Source organism: Balaenoptera borealis (assembly GCF_965194805.1).
Source record: "Balaenoptera borealis genome assembly, chromosome: 4".
Taxonomy (NCBI): Eukaryota; Metazoa; Chordata; class Mammalia; order Artiodactyla; family Balaenopteridae; genus Balaenoptera; species Balaenoptera borealis.
Window position 1 is genome coordinate 122,677,718 of NC_138861.1, and position 17,500 is coordinate 122,695,217.

Genomic DNA, 17,500 nt, shown 5'->3' on the forward strand with positions numbered 1-17,500 from the left:
CTCGGATCTCCTGGCCTGTACCCGAGACTGTACTCACAGTCTTTTTTGTGAACACCAGGTAGAGACCAATGGACAAGAATTGACAAATGAATGACTCCAAAGTTCCCAAATACCCTAAGCTGTCAGGAGCCCCTACTCAGCTTTAAGGTTTTGTTAAAACTTTAACTGTTTTCTTTTTCCTGCTTTTATGACAACAACCACTTCTGTCTATGCTCTGCAAAAGGTGAAACAGGTTGTCTGTGCCATTTCTCCTTGGAGAGACTTGTCACCTTTTAGAATTTATCTGTTTGTCTTGCAACCTCAGTTCTCTGATGGGTTTGATAAGTTATTACCTGGCTTTTTTCTCATTGTTAGGATGCAAGCGACACTTTTTTTTTTTTTTTTTTTGGCCGTGGGAGATGTGCAAGGAGATAGATGAAACAAGACTGGCAAAATGAGTGATGGCAGATGGAGATTAATATTTTTTTTTCTAATTCTGTGTATGTTTGAAATTTTCCAGAATAAAAAGTTTTTGAATAATTGCCTGAAGATTGAAACACTTTAGAGATTAGGCTTCATATTCTAGAAACTGCTTTATAATTAATATTTACTCTAAAATAGAAGAGTCTTTGATAAACTGTATTTATAAAGTAAAGGATTTCACCTCTGAAAGCAGAAGGATGTTAGAAAGAGTGGTGAGGAATTTGCCCTAATAATTAACTCAGAAGCTCTGATTATTGCATTTCCATCCCATGACCTCTGCAATCTTCTTGTTTGCCAATGTTGCTAACTTCACTCAGTGTAAAGAAGTTAATTTTCTTGTCAACTGAACTTTGAGTCTTTTTATTACCAGCTATTACAGATACTTGTGTAGATTTCAATCCTGGGAGAAAGGACCCCAATGATGAAGAAATTGTATTAAATACTCCAGCCCTTAATAAAAAGATTCTATTTCTAATCTTATTTTTTTATTGAAGTATAGTTGATTTACGATGTTGTGTTAATTTCTGCTGTACAGCAAAGTGACTCAGTTATACACATATATACATTCTTTTTTGTGTGTTCTTTTCCATTATGGTTTATCCCAGGAGATTGGATATAGTTCCCTGTGCTATACAGTAGGACCTTGTTGTTTATCCAGTCTAAATGTAATAGTTTGAATCTACTAACCCCAAACTCCCAGTCCATCCTTCTCCCTCCCCCCTCCCCCTTGGCAACCACAAGGCTGTTCTCTATGCCTGTGAATCTGTTTCTGTTTTGTAGATAGGTTCATTTGTGCCATATTTTAGGTTCCACATATAAGTGATATCATGTTATTTGTCTTTCTCTTTCTGACTTACTTCACTTAGTATGATAACCTCTAGTTGCATCCATGTTGCTGCAAATGGCATTATTTCATTCTTTTTTATGACTGAGTAGTATTCCATTGTATATTTGTACCACATCTTCTTTACCCATTCATCTGTTGATTCATTTAGGTTGTTTCCATGTTTTTGCTATTGTGAATAGTGCTGCTATGAACATAGGGGTGCATGTATCTTTTTGAATTATAGTTTTGGGAGGTATATGCCCAGGAGTGGGATTGCTGGATCATATGGTAAATCTATTTTTAGTTTTCGGAGGAACCTCCATACTGTTTTCCATTGTTGTCTGTACCAACTTACATTCCTACCAACAGTGTAGGAGGGTTCCCTTTTCTCCATACCCTCTCCAGCATTTGTTATTTGAAGACTTTTTAATGATGGCCATTCTGACCAGTGTGAGGTGGTACCTCACTGTGGTTTTGATTTGCATTTTTCTAATAATTAGTGTTGTTGAGCATCTTTTCATGTGCCTACTGGCCATCTGTATGTCTCCTTTGGAGAAATGTCTATTAAGGTCTTCTGCCCATTTTTCAATTGGGTTGTTTGTTTTTTTCTTGTTGACTTGTATAAGCTGTTTGTATATTTTGGAGATTAAGCCCTTGTCAGTTGCATCATTTGCAAATATTTTCTCCCATTCCATAGGTTGCCTTTTTGTTTTTTAGTTTTAGTTTTAGTTTTTTATGGTTTCCTTTGCTGTGCAAAAGCTTGTAAGTTTGATTAGGTCCCATTTGTTTATTTTTGTTTTTATTTCTATTGCCTTGGGAGACTGACCTAAGAAAACACTGATACAACCTACGTCAGAGAATGTTTTGCCTATGCTATGCTTTCTTCTAGGAGTTTTATGGTATCATGTCTTATGTTCGTCTTTAAGCCATTTTGAGTTTATTTTTGCGCATGGCGTGAGGGTGTGTTCTAACTTCATTGATTTACATGCAGCTGTCCAACTTTCCCAGTACCATTTGCTGAAGAGACTGCCTTTTTCCCATTGTATAGTCTTGCCTCCTTTGTTGAAGATTAATTGACTGTAGGTGTATGGGTTTATTTCTGGACTCTTTATTCTGTTCCATTGATCTGTATGTCTGTTTTTGTACCAATACCACACTGTTTTAATTACTGTAGCTTTGTAGTATTGTCTGAAATCTGGGAGAGTTATGCCTCCTGCTTTTTTTCCCTCACGATTGCTTCAGCAATTCTGGGTCTTTTATGGTTCCATATAAATTTTTGGATTATTTGTTCTAGTTCTGTGAAAAATGTCATGGGTAATTTGATAGGGATCACATTAAGTCTGTAGATTGCTTTGGGTAGTATTGTCATTTTAACAATATTAATTCTCCCACTCCAAGAGCATGGGATATCTTTCCATTTCTCTGAATCCCCTTTAATTTCCTTTATTAATGTTTTATAGTTCTCAGTGTATAAGTCTTCCACCTCCTTGGCCAGGTTTATTCCTAGGTTTTTTTTTTTTTTTTGGTGCAATTTTAAAAGGTTTTTTTTTTTTACATTCCCTTTCTGATATTTCATTATTAGTGTAAAGAAATGCAACTGATTTCTGAATGTTAATCTTGTATCCTGCTACTTTGCTGAAGATTCTCCTATTTCTTAAACCACTCTCTCTGGCTTCTTTTTCTTTGCACAACCCCAATGCTCCTTGACTGCCAGTCCACTCTATAGCATTGACCATATATAAGGTGCATAGTATGTGCCAGGTGCTGTGGCAGATACTTTTATACATATTACCTTCACATCACAGAGCCTCTCCTCCATTTCCACAGGTTCTCTTGTTGACCTCATCTGTTGCTCTGCCTCAAATCTCAATTCTAGCATCTCTAGGTCTGCCCTTTGTCCACAGGTCTAGGGCCACATTCCCAACTGATGGACTTCTTCATATTGTCCTCTCTTGCCCCTCAAACTTGATATGTCTGACATAGAAATACTTATGCCATTCCAGCTGCCATTTTATATCATGCCAGAAAATATGTGCTAAAAAATTACCACAGAAAATATTAACACATATTTCAAGTCACACTAAATATTGAAAAAATTCTATATACCTCAAATCCTATGAAGTTGTATTTTTTAATGATGTGACATTCCTTATCTATGTTATTGACCATGCTAAAAGGGGAATAACTCTTACCTTTTGGCAAAATAGCTGAAGAATTATCACAAAATATATTAAATACTCACTATAAGCTGAAAATATGAAAATGTAATTCCTAAAAAGGATGAACTCCCAAGAATTTGGAGGAAGAGCTTAATAAAAATCATTCTCTGAGTTAACTTTACAATGTTAGAGTGTTCCCCCAAATTAAACTGCTCCTTAATTTTATCAAAGGGAATAAATATAAAGATAACTTTGGATATTTTTTATTGTTGTCTATAATGGTGTCATGCTATGTAACTGAAGAGTAATAATCATTATAGGGTCTAAAATAAGAGAGCCAAAGAGCAATGTTTGTCAATATTTATCAACTTTATTCATAGCAGAAGGTAACTTGATTGATTGACCAATTCAAGCATTTGAGTCAGATTCACTTTGTCTTTATATAATAGTAAGAAGCTCTTCTGGTTTGATGACAACTCTCCACAGGCCCACCCAGCTACTTTTCCTTTTTGCTGTACCAGATGGTCCTTCTTATTGGGAAGAAATGCAATCAAAAACCAACTCCAAGATAACTGAAAAATTGAATTCCTGTGTCTTAAAGCTAAGACCTGGGCCTTCAACCACAGGTGACTGATCCATTTATAACACAGCCCCTCCCTAGCGCAGAACAAGCAGAATCTAGTTTCCCCTTTCCCTGTCACATCTTACAGTCACCTTCATTTGTGTAAAATTCTGCTTGGTATGACCTAATGAAGTGTTCCAAGTTTTATTACAGGCCTAGAATTCTGCTCTTCATTCAAATAGTAAATACATTTGCATTTGCCTGAAATACTTGAATGGATTTTTTATAAAATTTATTTTAAGAAAAATTATCAATGTCTTGTTAAAATACTTGAATTTGTAAAAGGAGAGAAAAGTCCATAACTTTGTTATTTTAATACAGCTGTTATCATTTTTTTGTGTTCTGTTCTGGTCAAACTGCTTTGCAAAAGAAGGACAACAGTTGACAACTCAGGAATGTATGTATACAGTGGCAATTTTTTTCAGTAAAAGGCCAGACAGTAAATATTTCAGGCTTTGCAGGCCATACAGTCTGATGGAACTATTTGACTCTGCTTTTGTAGTACAAAAGCAACCATAGACAATACAGAAACAAGTGTGGCTCTGTTCTAATAAAACTATGAACAGTAAAATCTGAATTTCATATAATTTTCATGTGTCACAAAATATTACTCTTTCTTAATTTTTCTCTCAGCATTTAAAAATGTAAAATACAGTCTTGACTTGTGGGCCATACAAAAGTGAGTAGCAGGTTGGCTATCCATGGGTCATAGATGGCCAGCCCTGTTTAAGACCTTATCTCTAGTTGTGAACCATGTCCTGAGCTCCACAGCCACAATTTCAGCTTTTTCCTGAACATCCCATCAGCACCTCCAACCAAAACCATTTCAAACCTAACTCAGAACATATGTCTCATGTAAACTGTTCACTTGTCTCAAATCTCCTATTTCTGTTCATGGAACACTGTCTCCCAGTCATCAGATCTGAAGTTTAAAAATCATTCACTACCCTTGTCAAGTCCTGTCCTGTCTCAAATATGTCTCCAGTTTGCAATTCCCACACCCAGCATCCAAGTTCAGGCTTTCATTGTTTAGCCTGCATTGTTATTGTAGTACTATAATTGGTTTCCATACTTCTAGCACTCCAATGTATCTAATATATTGTTGTCAGAATAAGCTTCCTAAAGGGCTGCTCTAATTATGTCACTATGGAACACTATCTTAAAACTCTGTGTAACTCTATTGCTTGCCAAATTAAATACAAACTTTTCAACTAGCTTTCAAGACCATCCAAAACATCCCAAATATCTTTCTAGTCTTGCTTCACCCTAAATCTTTGTCCATTCATTCAACAAAAGTGAAGGAGCACCTATTAAGTACCAAGGCACTATGCTGGATACACAAGGGGATACAATGATGAGCAAAAACCACATGACCTCTGCCTTCATAGAGTTTACAGCATAGCTGTGGAAAAAGACATGAGTCAAATAATCACTTAAAAGATATAAGAAGAACATGAAGCAATATTTTCAAAGTACTAAAAGAAAAGAACTTCAAATCTAGGGCTTTACATAAAACTAAACTATTATCTAAGTGTGTGGCTGAAATAATGATTCTTTCATGCACATAAGTATCAGAACATTCATCACATAAAGACCACCTTTGAAAACATTTCTAGAAGTGCTCCAGCAATAAAAAAACAAAAACAAAAACCTCTGGAGGCTTTGAGATCTATGGGAAGTAGGTCTACTTTAAACTCTGATAGGCCTGATTGTGGTGATATTTTACAGCTGTATACATATGTCAAAGCTTATAAAATTGTACTTTAAATATGTGCAGTGTATGTATGTCAATTATACCTCAATAAAACTGGCAAATATTTGGTAGGAAAAAAATTTTAATGTTAATGTACAGTTTAAAGTAAAAGAATAAAAGGAAAAAGAGAATAAAAGAAACACCTAAGTTATTGTTTAAATCCATAAATAAATGTAAAATTATGACTGTGACTATAGAGAGAGCATAGATGCTCCACTCCTTTTCCCATATCTTGCCCTATTCATCTCTTCCATCTTAGGAATGGCTGTTCCTAAGTTATAGCCGTTCATAATGAACCAGTGATCTAGTAAACAAAATGTTTCTCTGAGTTCTATGGGCCGCTTTGCAAATTAATCAACCGAAGGAAGAGTTCATGGGAACCTTCAATATACAGCTGGTTGGTCACAAGCACAGGTAACAACCTGGGCTTGCGGTTGGCATCTGGAGTAGGGAGGGATTAGGGAGTACTGTAGAACAGCGCCCTCAACTTGTGGAATCTGATGCTGTCTCTGGGTAGATAAGGTAGAATTGTATAATACTCAGCTGGTGTCAGAGCATTGCTTGTTAGAGGTGTGGGGACAAAATCTCCACCCCCATAACTTAGAATTGGGTGCTCAGAACTAAAAAGACCCCCCATTTTACAAATTAGGAAACTGAGGCACAGAAAAGCTAAGTGTCTTGCCTGAGGTCATTATGCCAGTGAGTAGTAGAACTGGGATTACAAACCAAAGTAATCTGGTTCAAGAGTCCACACTCTCAACTATGAAATTAATAGATGAAGAGGGAAGAGAAAGAATTTCAAGCTGATGAAACAATACATGAAAATACCCAATGTGCTTGGGGAGTATGGGGATTCAACATAGGCCAGTGTGGCTAGGGCAGAGAGGCGAAAGAAACATGAAGACGTCTCTGAGAGGAAGTAGAGGCCTATTACGCAAAACCTTCTAAACCAGGTTGCAGAATGTTGTCTTTATTCTTAGAACAATGGATACCATTTAAGTCTTGTAAGTAGGGACTAATAGGAATTTTGAAGATATTATTTTGGTTTCAATGTGGAAAAGAGATTAGAGAGGGCTAGAGTGGATGTGAATAAACTCATTATTGCAGTTGTACACATGAGATATGTTGGTAGTTGAACTGTGATAAAAGTCAGCTTGAAGAAAGAAAGGCAAGCTGGAAATAAACATCTTACTGCATAACTCAGAAGTCTTTTCCTTCGTAGTAATTAGAGGCAGATTGATATTGGGAGGGAATGGATCTGCTCCGAAACTCTCAAGGTGATGGTAGACATAAAACTCAAGTTCTGGTACAGTGAAGCCTGGAGGAGACTGCTAGTGTCCTGCCCACTCTAAGCAGAATTTTTTAAAATAGGCTATCTTTGGAGAAGAGCAGATAGCCTTCTCCCACAGAGAAAGTATTAGAAGAACACAGAATATAGCCCCTAGTGAATAACTATTGTGCAATGTGTGCCAAGTGAAATTTTATTATGTACTTGGTTTAAATACTATCCATAAGAACTCATCTCTAATCTTATAATGGAAGTCAAAGGGAAAATAAATTCCTACAACATTTAACTTGGAAGAGATATTAGATATTATATAGCCACAGTCTTTTTACAAATGAGGAGCCTCATCCAAGCTGTGATGTTAATAATTTAATAAACAGTAAATTAACTTGAAAAGTACCTGGCAGAACATGACACATATTAGCCACTTAATAAGTAATATTTATTAGTATTATGCTTAACATCACTATTTTTGATAAATATTATGTTAACAATAAGAATTCAATAGATGTTTATTCAGTGAGTTCTATGTGTCAGATGTTTGTCAAGGCTTAGAATATAAAAATAACTAAAACACAACCCTTATTTTGAACTTGAGGTGTTCACATCCTACTGATGATTAAATAAAATACATAAAAGGCTAGATTACAACGTGGGGGATAACTGCAACATAGTAAGTATTAAAGCATTATTTTTAAAGTTTTGTGGGAATTCAAGCCTTATTACTCACAGACTCCGTGTTCTTCCCACTCAACCATTCTGTCTATTCATATAACCCAATACACACACAGATGTATACATACAAACTCAGAGTCAGGTTAAAAATAATGCACTCATGTTCTAAAGTAGAGAAACACCGAATTGAAAGTGAAATTGGTTTTATCATAGGGATTTTCACAGCATGGACACTGTGAAAATCAGTATTCGAAGCTTGAAGTTTTTGTGGTTCAAAATTCAACAAAATGGCATATACCTCACAGGTTTTCCCTTTTATTTTAAGAACAATTTGTATCCCAAAGAGAAAATGTAACCAGATAATAGGCTATCAACCTAAACTTTATTTGGATTTTTATGTTTGACTGGGAGAATCCATGCTTATAAGGATTATTTTTGTTTAGATTAAGATCCCAGCATCCTCACACTTAGCATAGTGTTAAATATATTAAACTTGAGAAGGTTTTCTGATACATGTGGTAGAGGACATTTCTTTTCTGCTCAGCATCCTTTCCTTTGGATTAACATGGAATCTCATCCATTCCACATTAATAGTTTCAGTCCATGCAAATCAGGTAAGACTGTCATGACTCAAACAAAACCTATTAAAATATCTCCAGATCATCAGAGATTTCATATCTGGTAACTAGGAGGGAGTGTAATATTCTATTTTTCTGGACAAATGACTTGTAAAATGAAGTAGATTTGGAGCAACACTAGGCATCTTTCCATTATGATATTCTCTTTCTGAGAATGAGGTCAGGCAAAGATGGATAATCTGAGTGATGGAAAGAAATAAAGAGTCCTAAGGATATCATTTCAACCACTGTATCTAGCTGTGCCCTAAAGCTCTAGCTCCTCCCACTGAAATTTCCACATATGTGAACCAAAAGAATATGTTTTCCACTTAAGCTTGTATGAGTTGAGTTTCTGTTGTCTGCAACCAAATTGTCCTGATGCCTACATGCTGGTAGTACATAACATTTATTGCTATTATTATTTCACAATTATTCAGCACCAGCAATACCTCATACAAAGTACTGTACAATATAATAGGTTTAGCATCACAATTCCTATCATCTAGGAACTTATTTAAATTCGGTCATGACACATATATATACAATGGAATATTACACAGCCATAAAAAGAAACGAAACTGAGTCATTTGTAGTGAGGTGGATGGACCTAGAGTCTGTCATACAGAGTGAAGTAAGTCAGAAAGAGAAAAACAGATATCATATATTAATGCATGTATGTGGAACCTAAAAAAATGGTACAGATGAACCGGTTTGCAGGGCAGAAGTTGAGACACAGATGTAGAGAACAAACATATGGACACCAAGGGGGGGAAGCCGTGGGGGGGGGGTGGGGATGGTGGTGTGTTGAATTGGGCGATTGGGATTGACATGTATACACTGATGTGTATAAAATTGATGACTAATAAGAACCTGCTGTAAAAAAAATAAATTAAATTAAATTAAAAAATTTAAAAAAAACACTTATACTAAACTTTCTTTGCGTTATTTGTATGGAAATATGTTAATGTAAATGTTTCAGACATTACATGAAATTTCTAAAAATCTTATATGTTCTGGTATAATGTTATAAGGCATAATTCTAGTTATTACTTTAAAATGTATATCCCAGAAATAACTAAATTTCCTTGTCAATTGCATTACTATGAACTTACATCAAATCTTTAACCGTGGTCATTTTTAAGTCTTTTGTCATTTTCAGACAGTCCTGGGTGTACTCTGATGCTTTTGCAAAAATGTTCCCATAAACGGGTTTCATCTTCAAGGAATTCATGGAAAAGACTCTGACAAGTACAGGTTTCTGGTAACTGACTATACTGCTGAAATGAATGAATAAGCATTTTCAGAACTCTAATGGAAAACTGATGAATTCATAAAAGTGCTAACAAAAGATCAAGATGAAAAAGAAATTAATTACATGGGGCTGAGTGAACTGATGAGGATGATTATAATTTTTGTGACTTTCTGTTTGAATAAAAAAAAATGTGATGTAAATTTATGTAAAAAGAACTTAATATAAAACAATGCCACTCTTCTCACATATTTTCTCTGGTTTTGGAAAATATAGATATTTTCTGTTAAAAACGTGATTTATGCTGACACGTAATAGGTTGATTATTGTTACTATAAATGAATTAATAAATATTTTTAAGTTAAAAAAAAAAGAAACAGACGTAGAGAATGGACTTGAGGACACGGGGAGGGGGGAGGGGAAGCTGGGACGAAGTGAGAGAGTAACATTGACATATATACGCTACCAAATGTAAAATAGCTAGCTAGTGGGAAGCAGCCACATAGCACAGGGAGATCAGCTCAGTGCTTTGTGACCACCTAGAGGGGTGGAAAAGGGAGGATGGGAGGGAGGCTGAAGAGGGAGGGGATATGGGGATATATGTATACATATAGCTGATTCACTTTGTAATACAGCAGAAACTAACACACCATTGTAAAGCAATTATACTCCAATAAAGATGTAAAAACGATTTAAATAAATAAATACGGCCATGAAAATGAGAAGGATATTCATTTGTCAGGAAAGAAGGTGAGGTAAATAGAAAGAAAGATTGTGATACTACACTGATCTCTCTGATGTGCTTTTCCTTAGACGTTGCCCTTACCCATTCAGAGGACAATCTGCAGTAATTTTACTAGATTAAAGCAAGTATGAGAAGGTAGAATAACAACCAACAAGAGGGTAACTCAATTGCCATATACTCATAAAACTAGAATACAACAGCAGTAAAATAAATGCACCACAGCTCCACACATCACATTGATGAATCTCAAACACAATGTAGAGTGACAAAGCAACTTCAGAATACTATGAAAACATAAACACTTAATGTACCACTAGAAATATATAAACATAGAGTAAAACTATAATGAAAATTGAGGAAATGATCAAATTAATATTCGGAATAGTAGCTACCCTTGGTAGGAAAGGAGAGGGATGTGACTGGAGAGGGGTAGACAGAGGCTCTCAAAGGCACGTTTAGCATTCTATTGCTTACTCTGGGGTGAGAGCACAGAGGTGTACTGGTTCCTATTGCTGCTGTAACAAATTATTGCAAACTTAGTAGCTTTAAAACATTAAAATTTATTATCTTTCAGTTTTCAAGTTTAGAAGTCTGAAATGGGTCTTATGGGGCATAAATCAAAGTGTTGGCAGAGCTGAGAGCTTTCTGGAGGATCCAGAAGAGTATACATTTTTGGGCTCTTCCAGTGTTTAGAGGCTGCTGCATTTCTTGATTTCTGGCCATACTGCTCCAACCTCTGCTTCTGTCATCACATGTCCTTCTCTGATTCTGACCTTCCTACCTCCCTATAATAAGGATCCTTGTGATTACACTGGCCCACACAGATAATCCAGGATAATCTCCCCATCTCAAGATCTTTAACGTAATCACATCTGCAAAGTCCCTTTTGCCATGTAAGGTATAATATTCATATGCTCCAGGGATTAGTACATGGACATCTTGGTGTGTATGGTGGGGAGGAGGGCAGGGATTACTCTTTCCAACACAGTGAGTGTTTGTTTTATTTCTTATGTCTTATTCATATGTTATATATATTCATAGTGGATGCTGTAGTGTACCACTCAAAATTCTGTTCAGGCCTAAAGCACTCATGCCTTCTGGGGAAACTGGCAGCTGACAGTGCCCTCTCTAGGAATTGCCCTTAACCAAAGAGAGGCACTTCACCCAATGTTTTCCCCTTCTCCAGAAGCAGCAGATATAGGCAGATATAGGAATATAAAGGCCTGGCCTCCAGAGCTGCCCAACAACTCCCTCTGCCCAATCTTACTTCTTTTCCTCCCCTTATAGGCACTGATCTCAAGAACATGTCACAGTAGACTTCCTGAGCATAAATCTCCCTCTCAGAGTGTGTTTCCTGATCTACAATAATATCATTTTGTAAAGATAAAATATTTCATGATCATTTAAAAAAATTTAAGGACTACTTAGGGCACTAGTAGGGAGCAAATAAATTCAGAAACAAAAACAAGATGAATTGGAGTAAAAAGAAACTGGAAGCACTAAGTCCAATTTAAAATCCTATGGAAAAGGACACATGTACCCCAATGTTCACTGCAGCACTATTTACAACAGCCAGGACATGGCAACAACCTAAATGTCCAACGACAGATGAATGGATAAAGAAAATGTGGTATATATATACAATGGAATATTACTCAGCCATAAAAAGGAACGAAATTGGGTCATTTGTAGAGATGTGGATGGACATAGAGTCTGTCATACAGAGTGAAGTAAGGCAGAAAGAGAAAAACTAATATCGCATATTAATGCATATATGTGGAATCTAGAAAAATGGTACAGATGAACCTATTCGTAGGGCAGGAATAGAGATGTAGACGTAGAGAATGGACATGTGGACACAGTGGGGGAAGGGGAGGGTGGGACGAATTGGGAGATCAGGATTGACGTAAATACACTACCATGTGTAAAACAGATAGCTAGTGGGAACCTGCTGTATAGTACAGGGAGCTCAGCTCGGTGCTCTGTGATGACCTAGATGGGGGTGGAGGGGGGGGAGAGAAGTCCAAGAGGGAGGGAATATAGGTATATGTATAGCTAATTCACTTCATTGTACAACAGTAACTAACACAACATTGTAAAGCAATTTTACTCCAATAAAAAATAAAATAAAATAAAAATAAATTTAAAAAATAAAATAAAATCCTATAGATATCTAGATACTTAGTAAATGCTTTGACTGAGGAATTAGCAGTAGATTTCAAAAGAATTAGATAAATTCAACATTTCAAAATAACTTTCAATATGAATTAGCAACTGAACTATTCAGGGAGGTCAGGGTTAACACTCTTAATTTGGACTTTTGGATTTAGTCCCAACTCTGTTTCTTAACTTCTGTGAGCTGTGGTTTTCTTACTATGAAATGAGATAATTGGCTGCTAATCTCTAGTCTAAATAGTTCTAAAAATCTTTTAATCCAACCACAAACATAGTATTTACACCAATTAAAAGATCTGAAAAATGAGAACAGACATAAACCAAATAATTTGCCTTTGAAAAAAATGCTGAATCTTTTGTTCTGCTAGCTATTAGGTACTCAACATGGTTCCTGTACTCTAAAAGAAAAAGCATGGAAAAGTCCAACCTCTCACAGAGGGTTAGTGATCATTCAAAATCTACTTTTGAAAATATTTTCCTCCCTAGTGACAAAAGTCTGAATAGGTCCTGACTTTCTTTTTTTTTTTTTTTTTTTTAGTTGTTTTGTTTGTTTATACTGCAGGTTCTTATTAGTCATCACTTTTATACACATCAGTGTATACATGTCAATCCCAATCGCCCAATTCAGCACACCACCATCCCCACCCCACCGCAGTTTTCCCCCCTTGGTGTCCATATGTCTGTTCTCTACATCTGTGTCTCAACTTCTGCCCTGCAAACCGGCTCATCTGTACCATTTTTCTAGGTTCCACATACATGCGTTAATATACGATATTTATTTTTCTCTTTCTGACTTAACTTCACTCTGTATGACAGTCTCTAGATCCATCCACGTCTCAACAAATGACTCAATTTCGTTCCTTTTTATGGCTGAGTAATATTCCGTTGTATATATGTACCACATCTTTATCCATTCGTCTGCCAATGGGCATTTAGGTTGCTTCCATGACCTGGCTATTGTAAATAGTGCTGCAATGAACATTGGGGTGCATGTGTCTCTTTGAAATATGGTTTTCTCTGGGTATATGCCCAGTAGTGAGATTGCTGGATCATATGGCAGTTCTAGTTCTAGTTTTTTAAGGAACCTCCATACTGTTCTCCATAGTGGCTGTATCAATTTACATTCCCACCAACAGTGCAAGAGGGTTCCCTTTTCTCCACACCCTCTCCAGCATTTGTTGTTTGTAGACTTTCTGATGATGCCCATTCTAACTGGTGTGAGGTGATACCTAATTGTAGTTTTGATTTGCATTTCTCTAATAATCAGTGATGTTGAGCAGCTTTTCGTGTGCTTCTTGGCCATCTGTATGTCTTCTTTGGAGAAATGTCTATTTAGGTCTTCTGCCCATTTTTGGATTGGGTTGTTTGTTTCTTTAATATTGAGCTGCATGAGCTGTTTATATATTTTGGAGATTAATCCTTTGTCCGTTGATTCCTTTGCAAATATTTTCTCCCATTCTGAGGGTTGTCTTTCGTCTTGTTAATGGTTTCCTTTGCTGTGCAAAAGCTTTGAAGTTTCATTAGGTGCCATTTGTTTATTTTTGTTTTTATTTCCATTACTCTAGGAGGTGGATCAAAAAAGATCTTGCTGTGATTTACGTCACAGAGTGTTCTTCCTATGTTTGCTTCTAAGAGTTTTATAGTGTCTGGTCTTACATTTAGGTCTCGAATGCATTTTGAGCTTATTTTTGTGTATGGTGTTAGGGAGTGTTCTAATTTCATTCTTTTACATGTAGCTGTCCAGTTTTCTCAGCACCATTTATTGAAGGGACTGTCCTTTCTCCATTGTGTATCTTTGACTCCTTTGTCATAGATTAGTTGACCATAGGTGCGTGGGTTTATCTCTGGGCTTTCTATCTTGTTCCATTGATCTATGTTTCTCTTTTGTGCCAGTACCATATTGTCTTGATTACTATAGCTTTGTAGTATAGTCTGAAGTAAGGGAGTCTGATTCCTCCAGCTCCGTTTTTTTCTCTCAAGACTGCTTTGGCTATTCGGGGTCTTTCGTGTCTCCATACAAATTTTAAGATGATTTGTTCTAGTTCTGTAAAAAATGCCATTGGTAATTTGATAGGGATTGCATTGAATCTGTAGATTGCTTTGGGTAGTATAGTCATTTTCACAATACTGATTCTTCCAATCCAAGAACATGGTATATCTCTCCATCTGTTGGTATCATCTTTAATTTCTTTCATCAGTGTCTTACAGTTTTCTGCATACAGATCTTTTGTCTCCCTAGATAGGTTTATTCCTAGGTGTTTTATTCTTTTTGTTGCAATGGTAAATGGGAGTGTTTCCTTAATTTCTCTTTCAGATTTTTCATCATTAGTGTATAGGAATGCAAGAGACTTCTGTGCATTCATTTTGTATCCTGCAACTATACCAAATTCATTGATTAGCTCTAGTAGTTTTCTGGTGGCATTTTTAGGATTCTGTACGTATAGTATCATGTCATCTGCAAACAGTGACAGTTTTACTTCTTTTCCAATTTGTATTCCTTTTATTTCTTTTTCTTCTCTGATTGCCTTGGCTAGGACTTCCAAAACGATGTTGAATAATAGGGGTGAGAGTGGACATCCTTGTCTCGTTCCTGATCTTAGAGGAAATGCTTTCAGTTTTTCACCATTGAGGATGATGTTTGCTGTGGGTTTGTCGTATATGGCCTTTATTATGTTGAGGTAGGTTCCCTCTATGCCCACTTTCTGGAGAGTTTTTATCAGAAATGGGTGTTGAATTTTGTCAAAAGCTTTTTCTGCATCTATTGAGATGATCATATGGTTTTTATTCTTCAGTTTGTTAATATGGTGTATCACATTGATTGATTTGCGTATATTGAAGAATCCTTGCATCCCTGGGATAAATCCCACTTGATCGTGGTGTATGATCCTTTTAATGTGTTGTTGGATTCTGTTTGCTAGTATTTTGTTGAGGATTTTTGCATCTATATTCATCAGTGATATTGGTCTGTAATTTTCTTTTTTTGTAGTATCTTTGTCTGGTTTTGGTATCAGGGTGATGGTGGCCTCATTGAATGAGTTTGGGAGTGTTCTTTCCTCTGCAATTTTTTGGAAGAGTTTGAGAATGGTGGGTGTTAGCTCTTCTCTAAATGTTTGATAGAATTCACCTGTGAAGCCATCTGGTCCTGGACTTTTGTTTGTTGGAAGATTTTAAATCACAGTTTCAATTTCATTACTTGTGATTGGTCTGTTCATATTTTCTGTTTCTTCCTGGTTCAGTCTTGGAAGCTTATACCTTTCTAAGAATTTGTCCATTTCTTCCAGGTTGTCCATTTTATTGCCATAGCGTTGCCTGTAGTAGTCTCTTAGGATGCTTTGTATTTCTACGGTGTCTGTTGTAACTTCTCCTTTTTCATTTCTAATTTTACTGATTTGAGTCCTCTCCCTCTTTTTCTTGATGAGTATGGCTAATGGCTTATCAATTTTGTTTATCTTCTCAAAGAACCAGCTTTTAGTTTTATTGATCTTTGCTATTGTTTTCTTAGTTTCTATTTCATTTATTTCCGCTCTGATCTTTATGATTTCTTTCCTTCTGCTAACTTTCGGTTTTGTTTGTTCTTCTTTCTCTAGTTCCTTTAGGTGTAACATTAGATTGTTTACTTGAGATTTTTCTTGTTTCTTGAGGTAGGCTTGTATAGCTATAAACTTCCCTCTTAGAACTGCTTTTGCTGCATCCCATTGGTTTTGGAACGTCGTGTTTTCATTGTCATTTGTCTCTAGGTATTTTTTTATTTCCTCTTTGATTTCTTCAGTGATCTCTTGGTTATTTAGTAATGTAGTGTTTAGCCTCCATGTGTTTGTGTTTTTTACGTTTTTTTCCCTGTAATTCATTTCTAATCTCATAGCATTGTGGTCAGAAAAGATGCTTGATATGATTTCAATTTTCTTAAATTTACTGAGGCTTGATATGTGACCCAACATGTGATCTATCCTGGAGAATGTTCCGTGCACACTTGAGAAGAAAGTGTAATCTGCTGTTTTTGGATGGAATGTCCTATATATATCAATTCAATCTATCTGGTCTATTGTGTCATTTAAAGCTTCTGTTTCCTTATTTATTTTCATTTTGGATGATCTGTCCATTGGTGTAAGTGAGGTGTTAAAGTCCCCCACTATTATTGTGTTACTGTCAATTTCTTTTATAGCTGTTAGCAGTTGCCTTATGTATTGAGGTGCTCCTATGTTGGGTGCATATATATTTATAATTGTTATATCTTCTTCTTGGACTGATCCCTTGATCATTATGTAGTGTCCTTCCTTGTCTCTTGTAACATTCTTTATTTTAAAGTCTATTTTATCTGATATGAGTATAGCTACTGCAGCTTTCTTTTGATTTCCATTTGCATGGAATATCTTTTTCCATCTCATCACTTTCAGTCTATATGTGTCCCTAGGTCTGAAGTGTGTCTCTTGTAGACAGCATATATATGGGTCTTGTTTTTGTATCCATTCAGCAAGCCTGTGTCTTTTGGTTGGAGCATTTAATCCATTCACGTTTAAGGTAATTATCGATATGTATGTTCCTATGACCATTTTCTTAATTGTTTTGGGTTTGTTTTTGTAGGTCCTTTTCTTCTCTTGTGTTTCTCACTTAGAGAAGTTCCTTTACCATTTGTTGTAGAGCTGGTTTGGTGGTGCTGAATTCTCTTAGCTTTTGCTTGTCTGTAAAGCTTTTGATTTCTCCATCGAATCTGAATGAGATCCTTGCCAGGTAGAGTAATCTTGGTTGTAGGTTCTTCCCTTTCATCACTTTAAGTATATTCTGCCACTCCCTTCCAGCTTGTAGAGTTTCTACTGAGAAATCAGCTGTTAACCTTATGGGAGTTCCCTTGGTGCTTTCAATAATTTCTCTTTGTCTTTAATTTTTGCCAATTTGATTACTATGTGTCTCGGCGTGTTTCTCCTTGGGTTTATC

The 17,500-nt window shown here is 36.1% G+C and overlaps 1 protein-coding gene and 1 long non-coding RNA gene across 6 annotated transcripts in view; one reads left to right on the forward strand and one right to left on the reverse strand.

Annotated features, from left to right (window-relative positions):
- LOC309627594 (uncharacterized protein) overlaps positions 1-17,500 on the reverse strand; it is a 694,978-nt gene that overhangs the window by 658,469 nt on the left and 19,009 nt on the right. For 2 of the 5 annotated variants that reach the window (XM_082389725.1, XM_082389730.1), the window contains one exon: positions 4,068-5,471. The exons of 2 other annotated variants lie outside the window; for them this stretch is intronic. In XM_082389725.1, coding sequence (XP_082245851.1) covers positions 5,352-5,471 — 120 coding nt within the window. In that variant the 3' untranslated portion in view covers positions 4,068-5,351. Of the gene's footprint in view, positions 1-4,067; positions 5,472-9,604; positions 9,677-17,500 lie in introns of those variants that run through there. One more of the 5 variants, XM_082389731.1, reaches the window with a different exon arrangement.
- LOC309627636 lies at positions 3,985-9,899 on the forward strand. The gene is made up of 2 exons (XR_014243879.1): positions 3,985-4,073; positions 9,559-9,899. It is a non-coding gene; the product is annotated as an uncharacterized lncRNA (long non-coding RNA).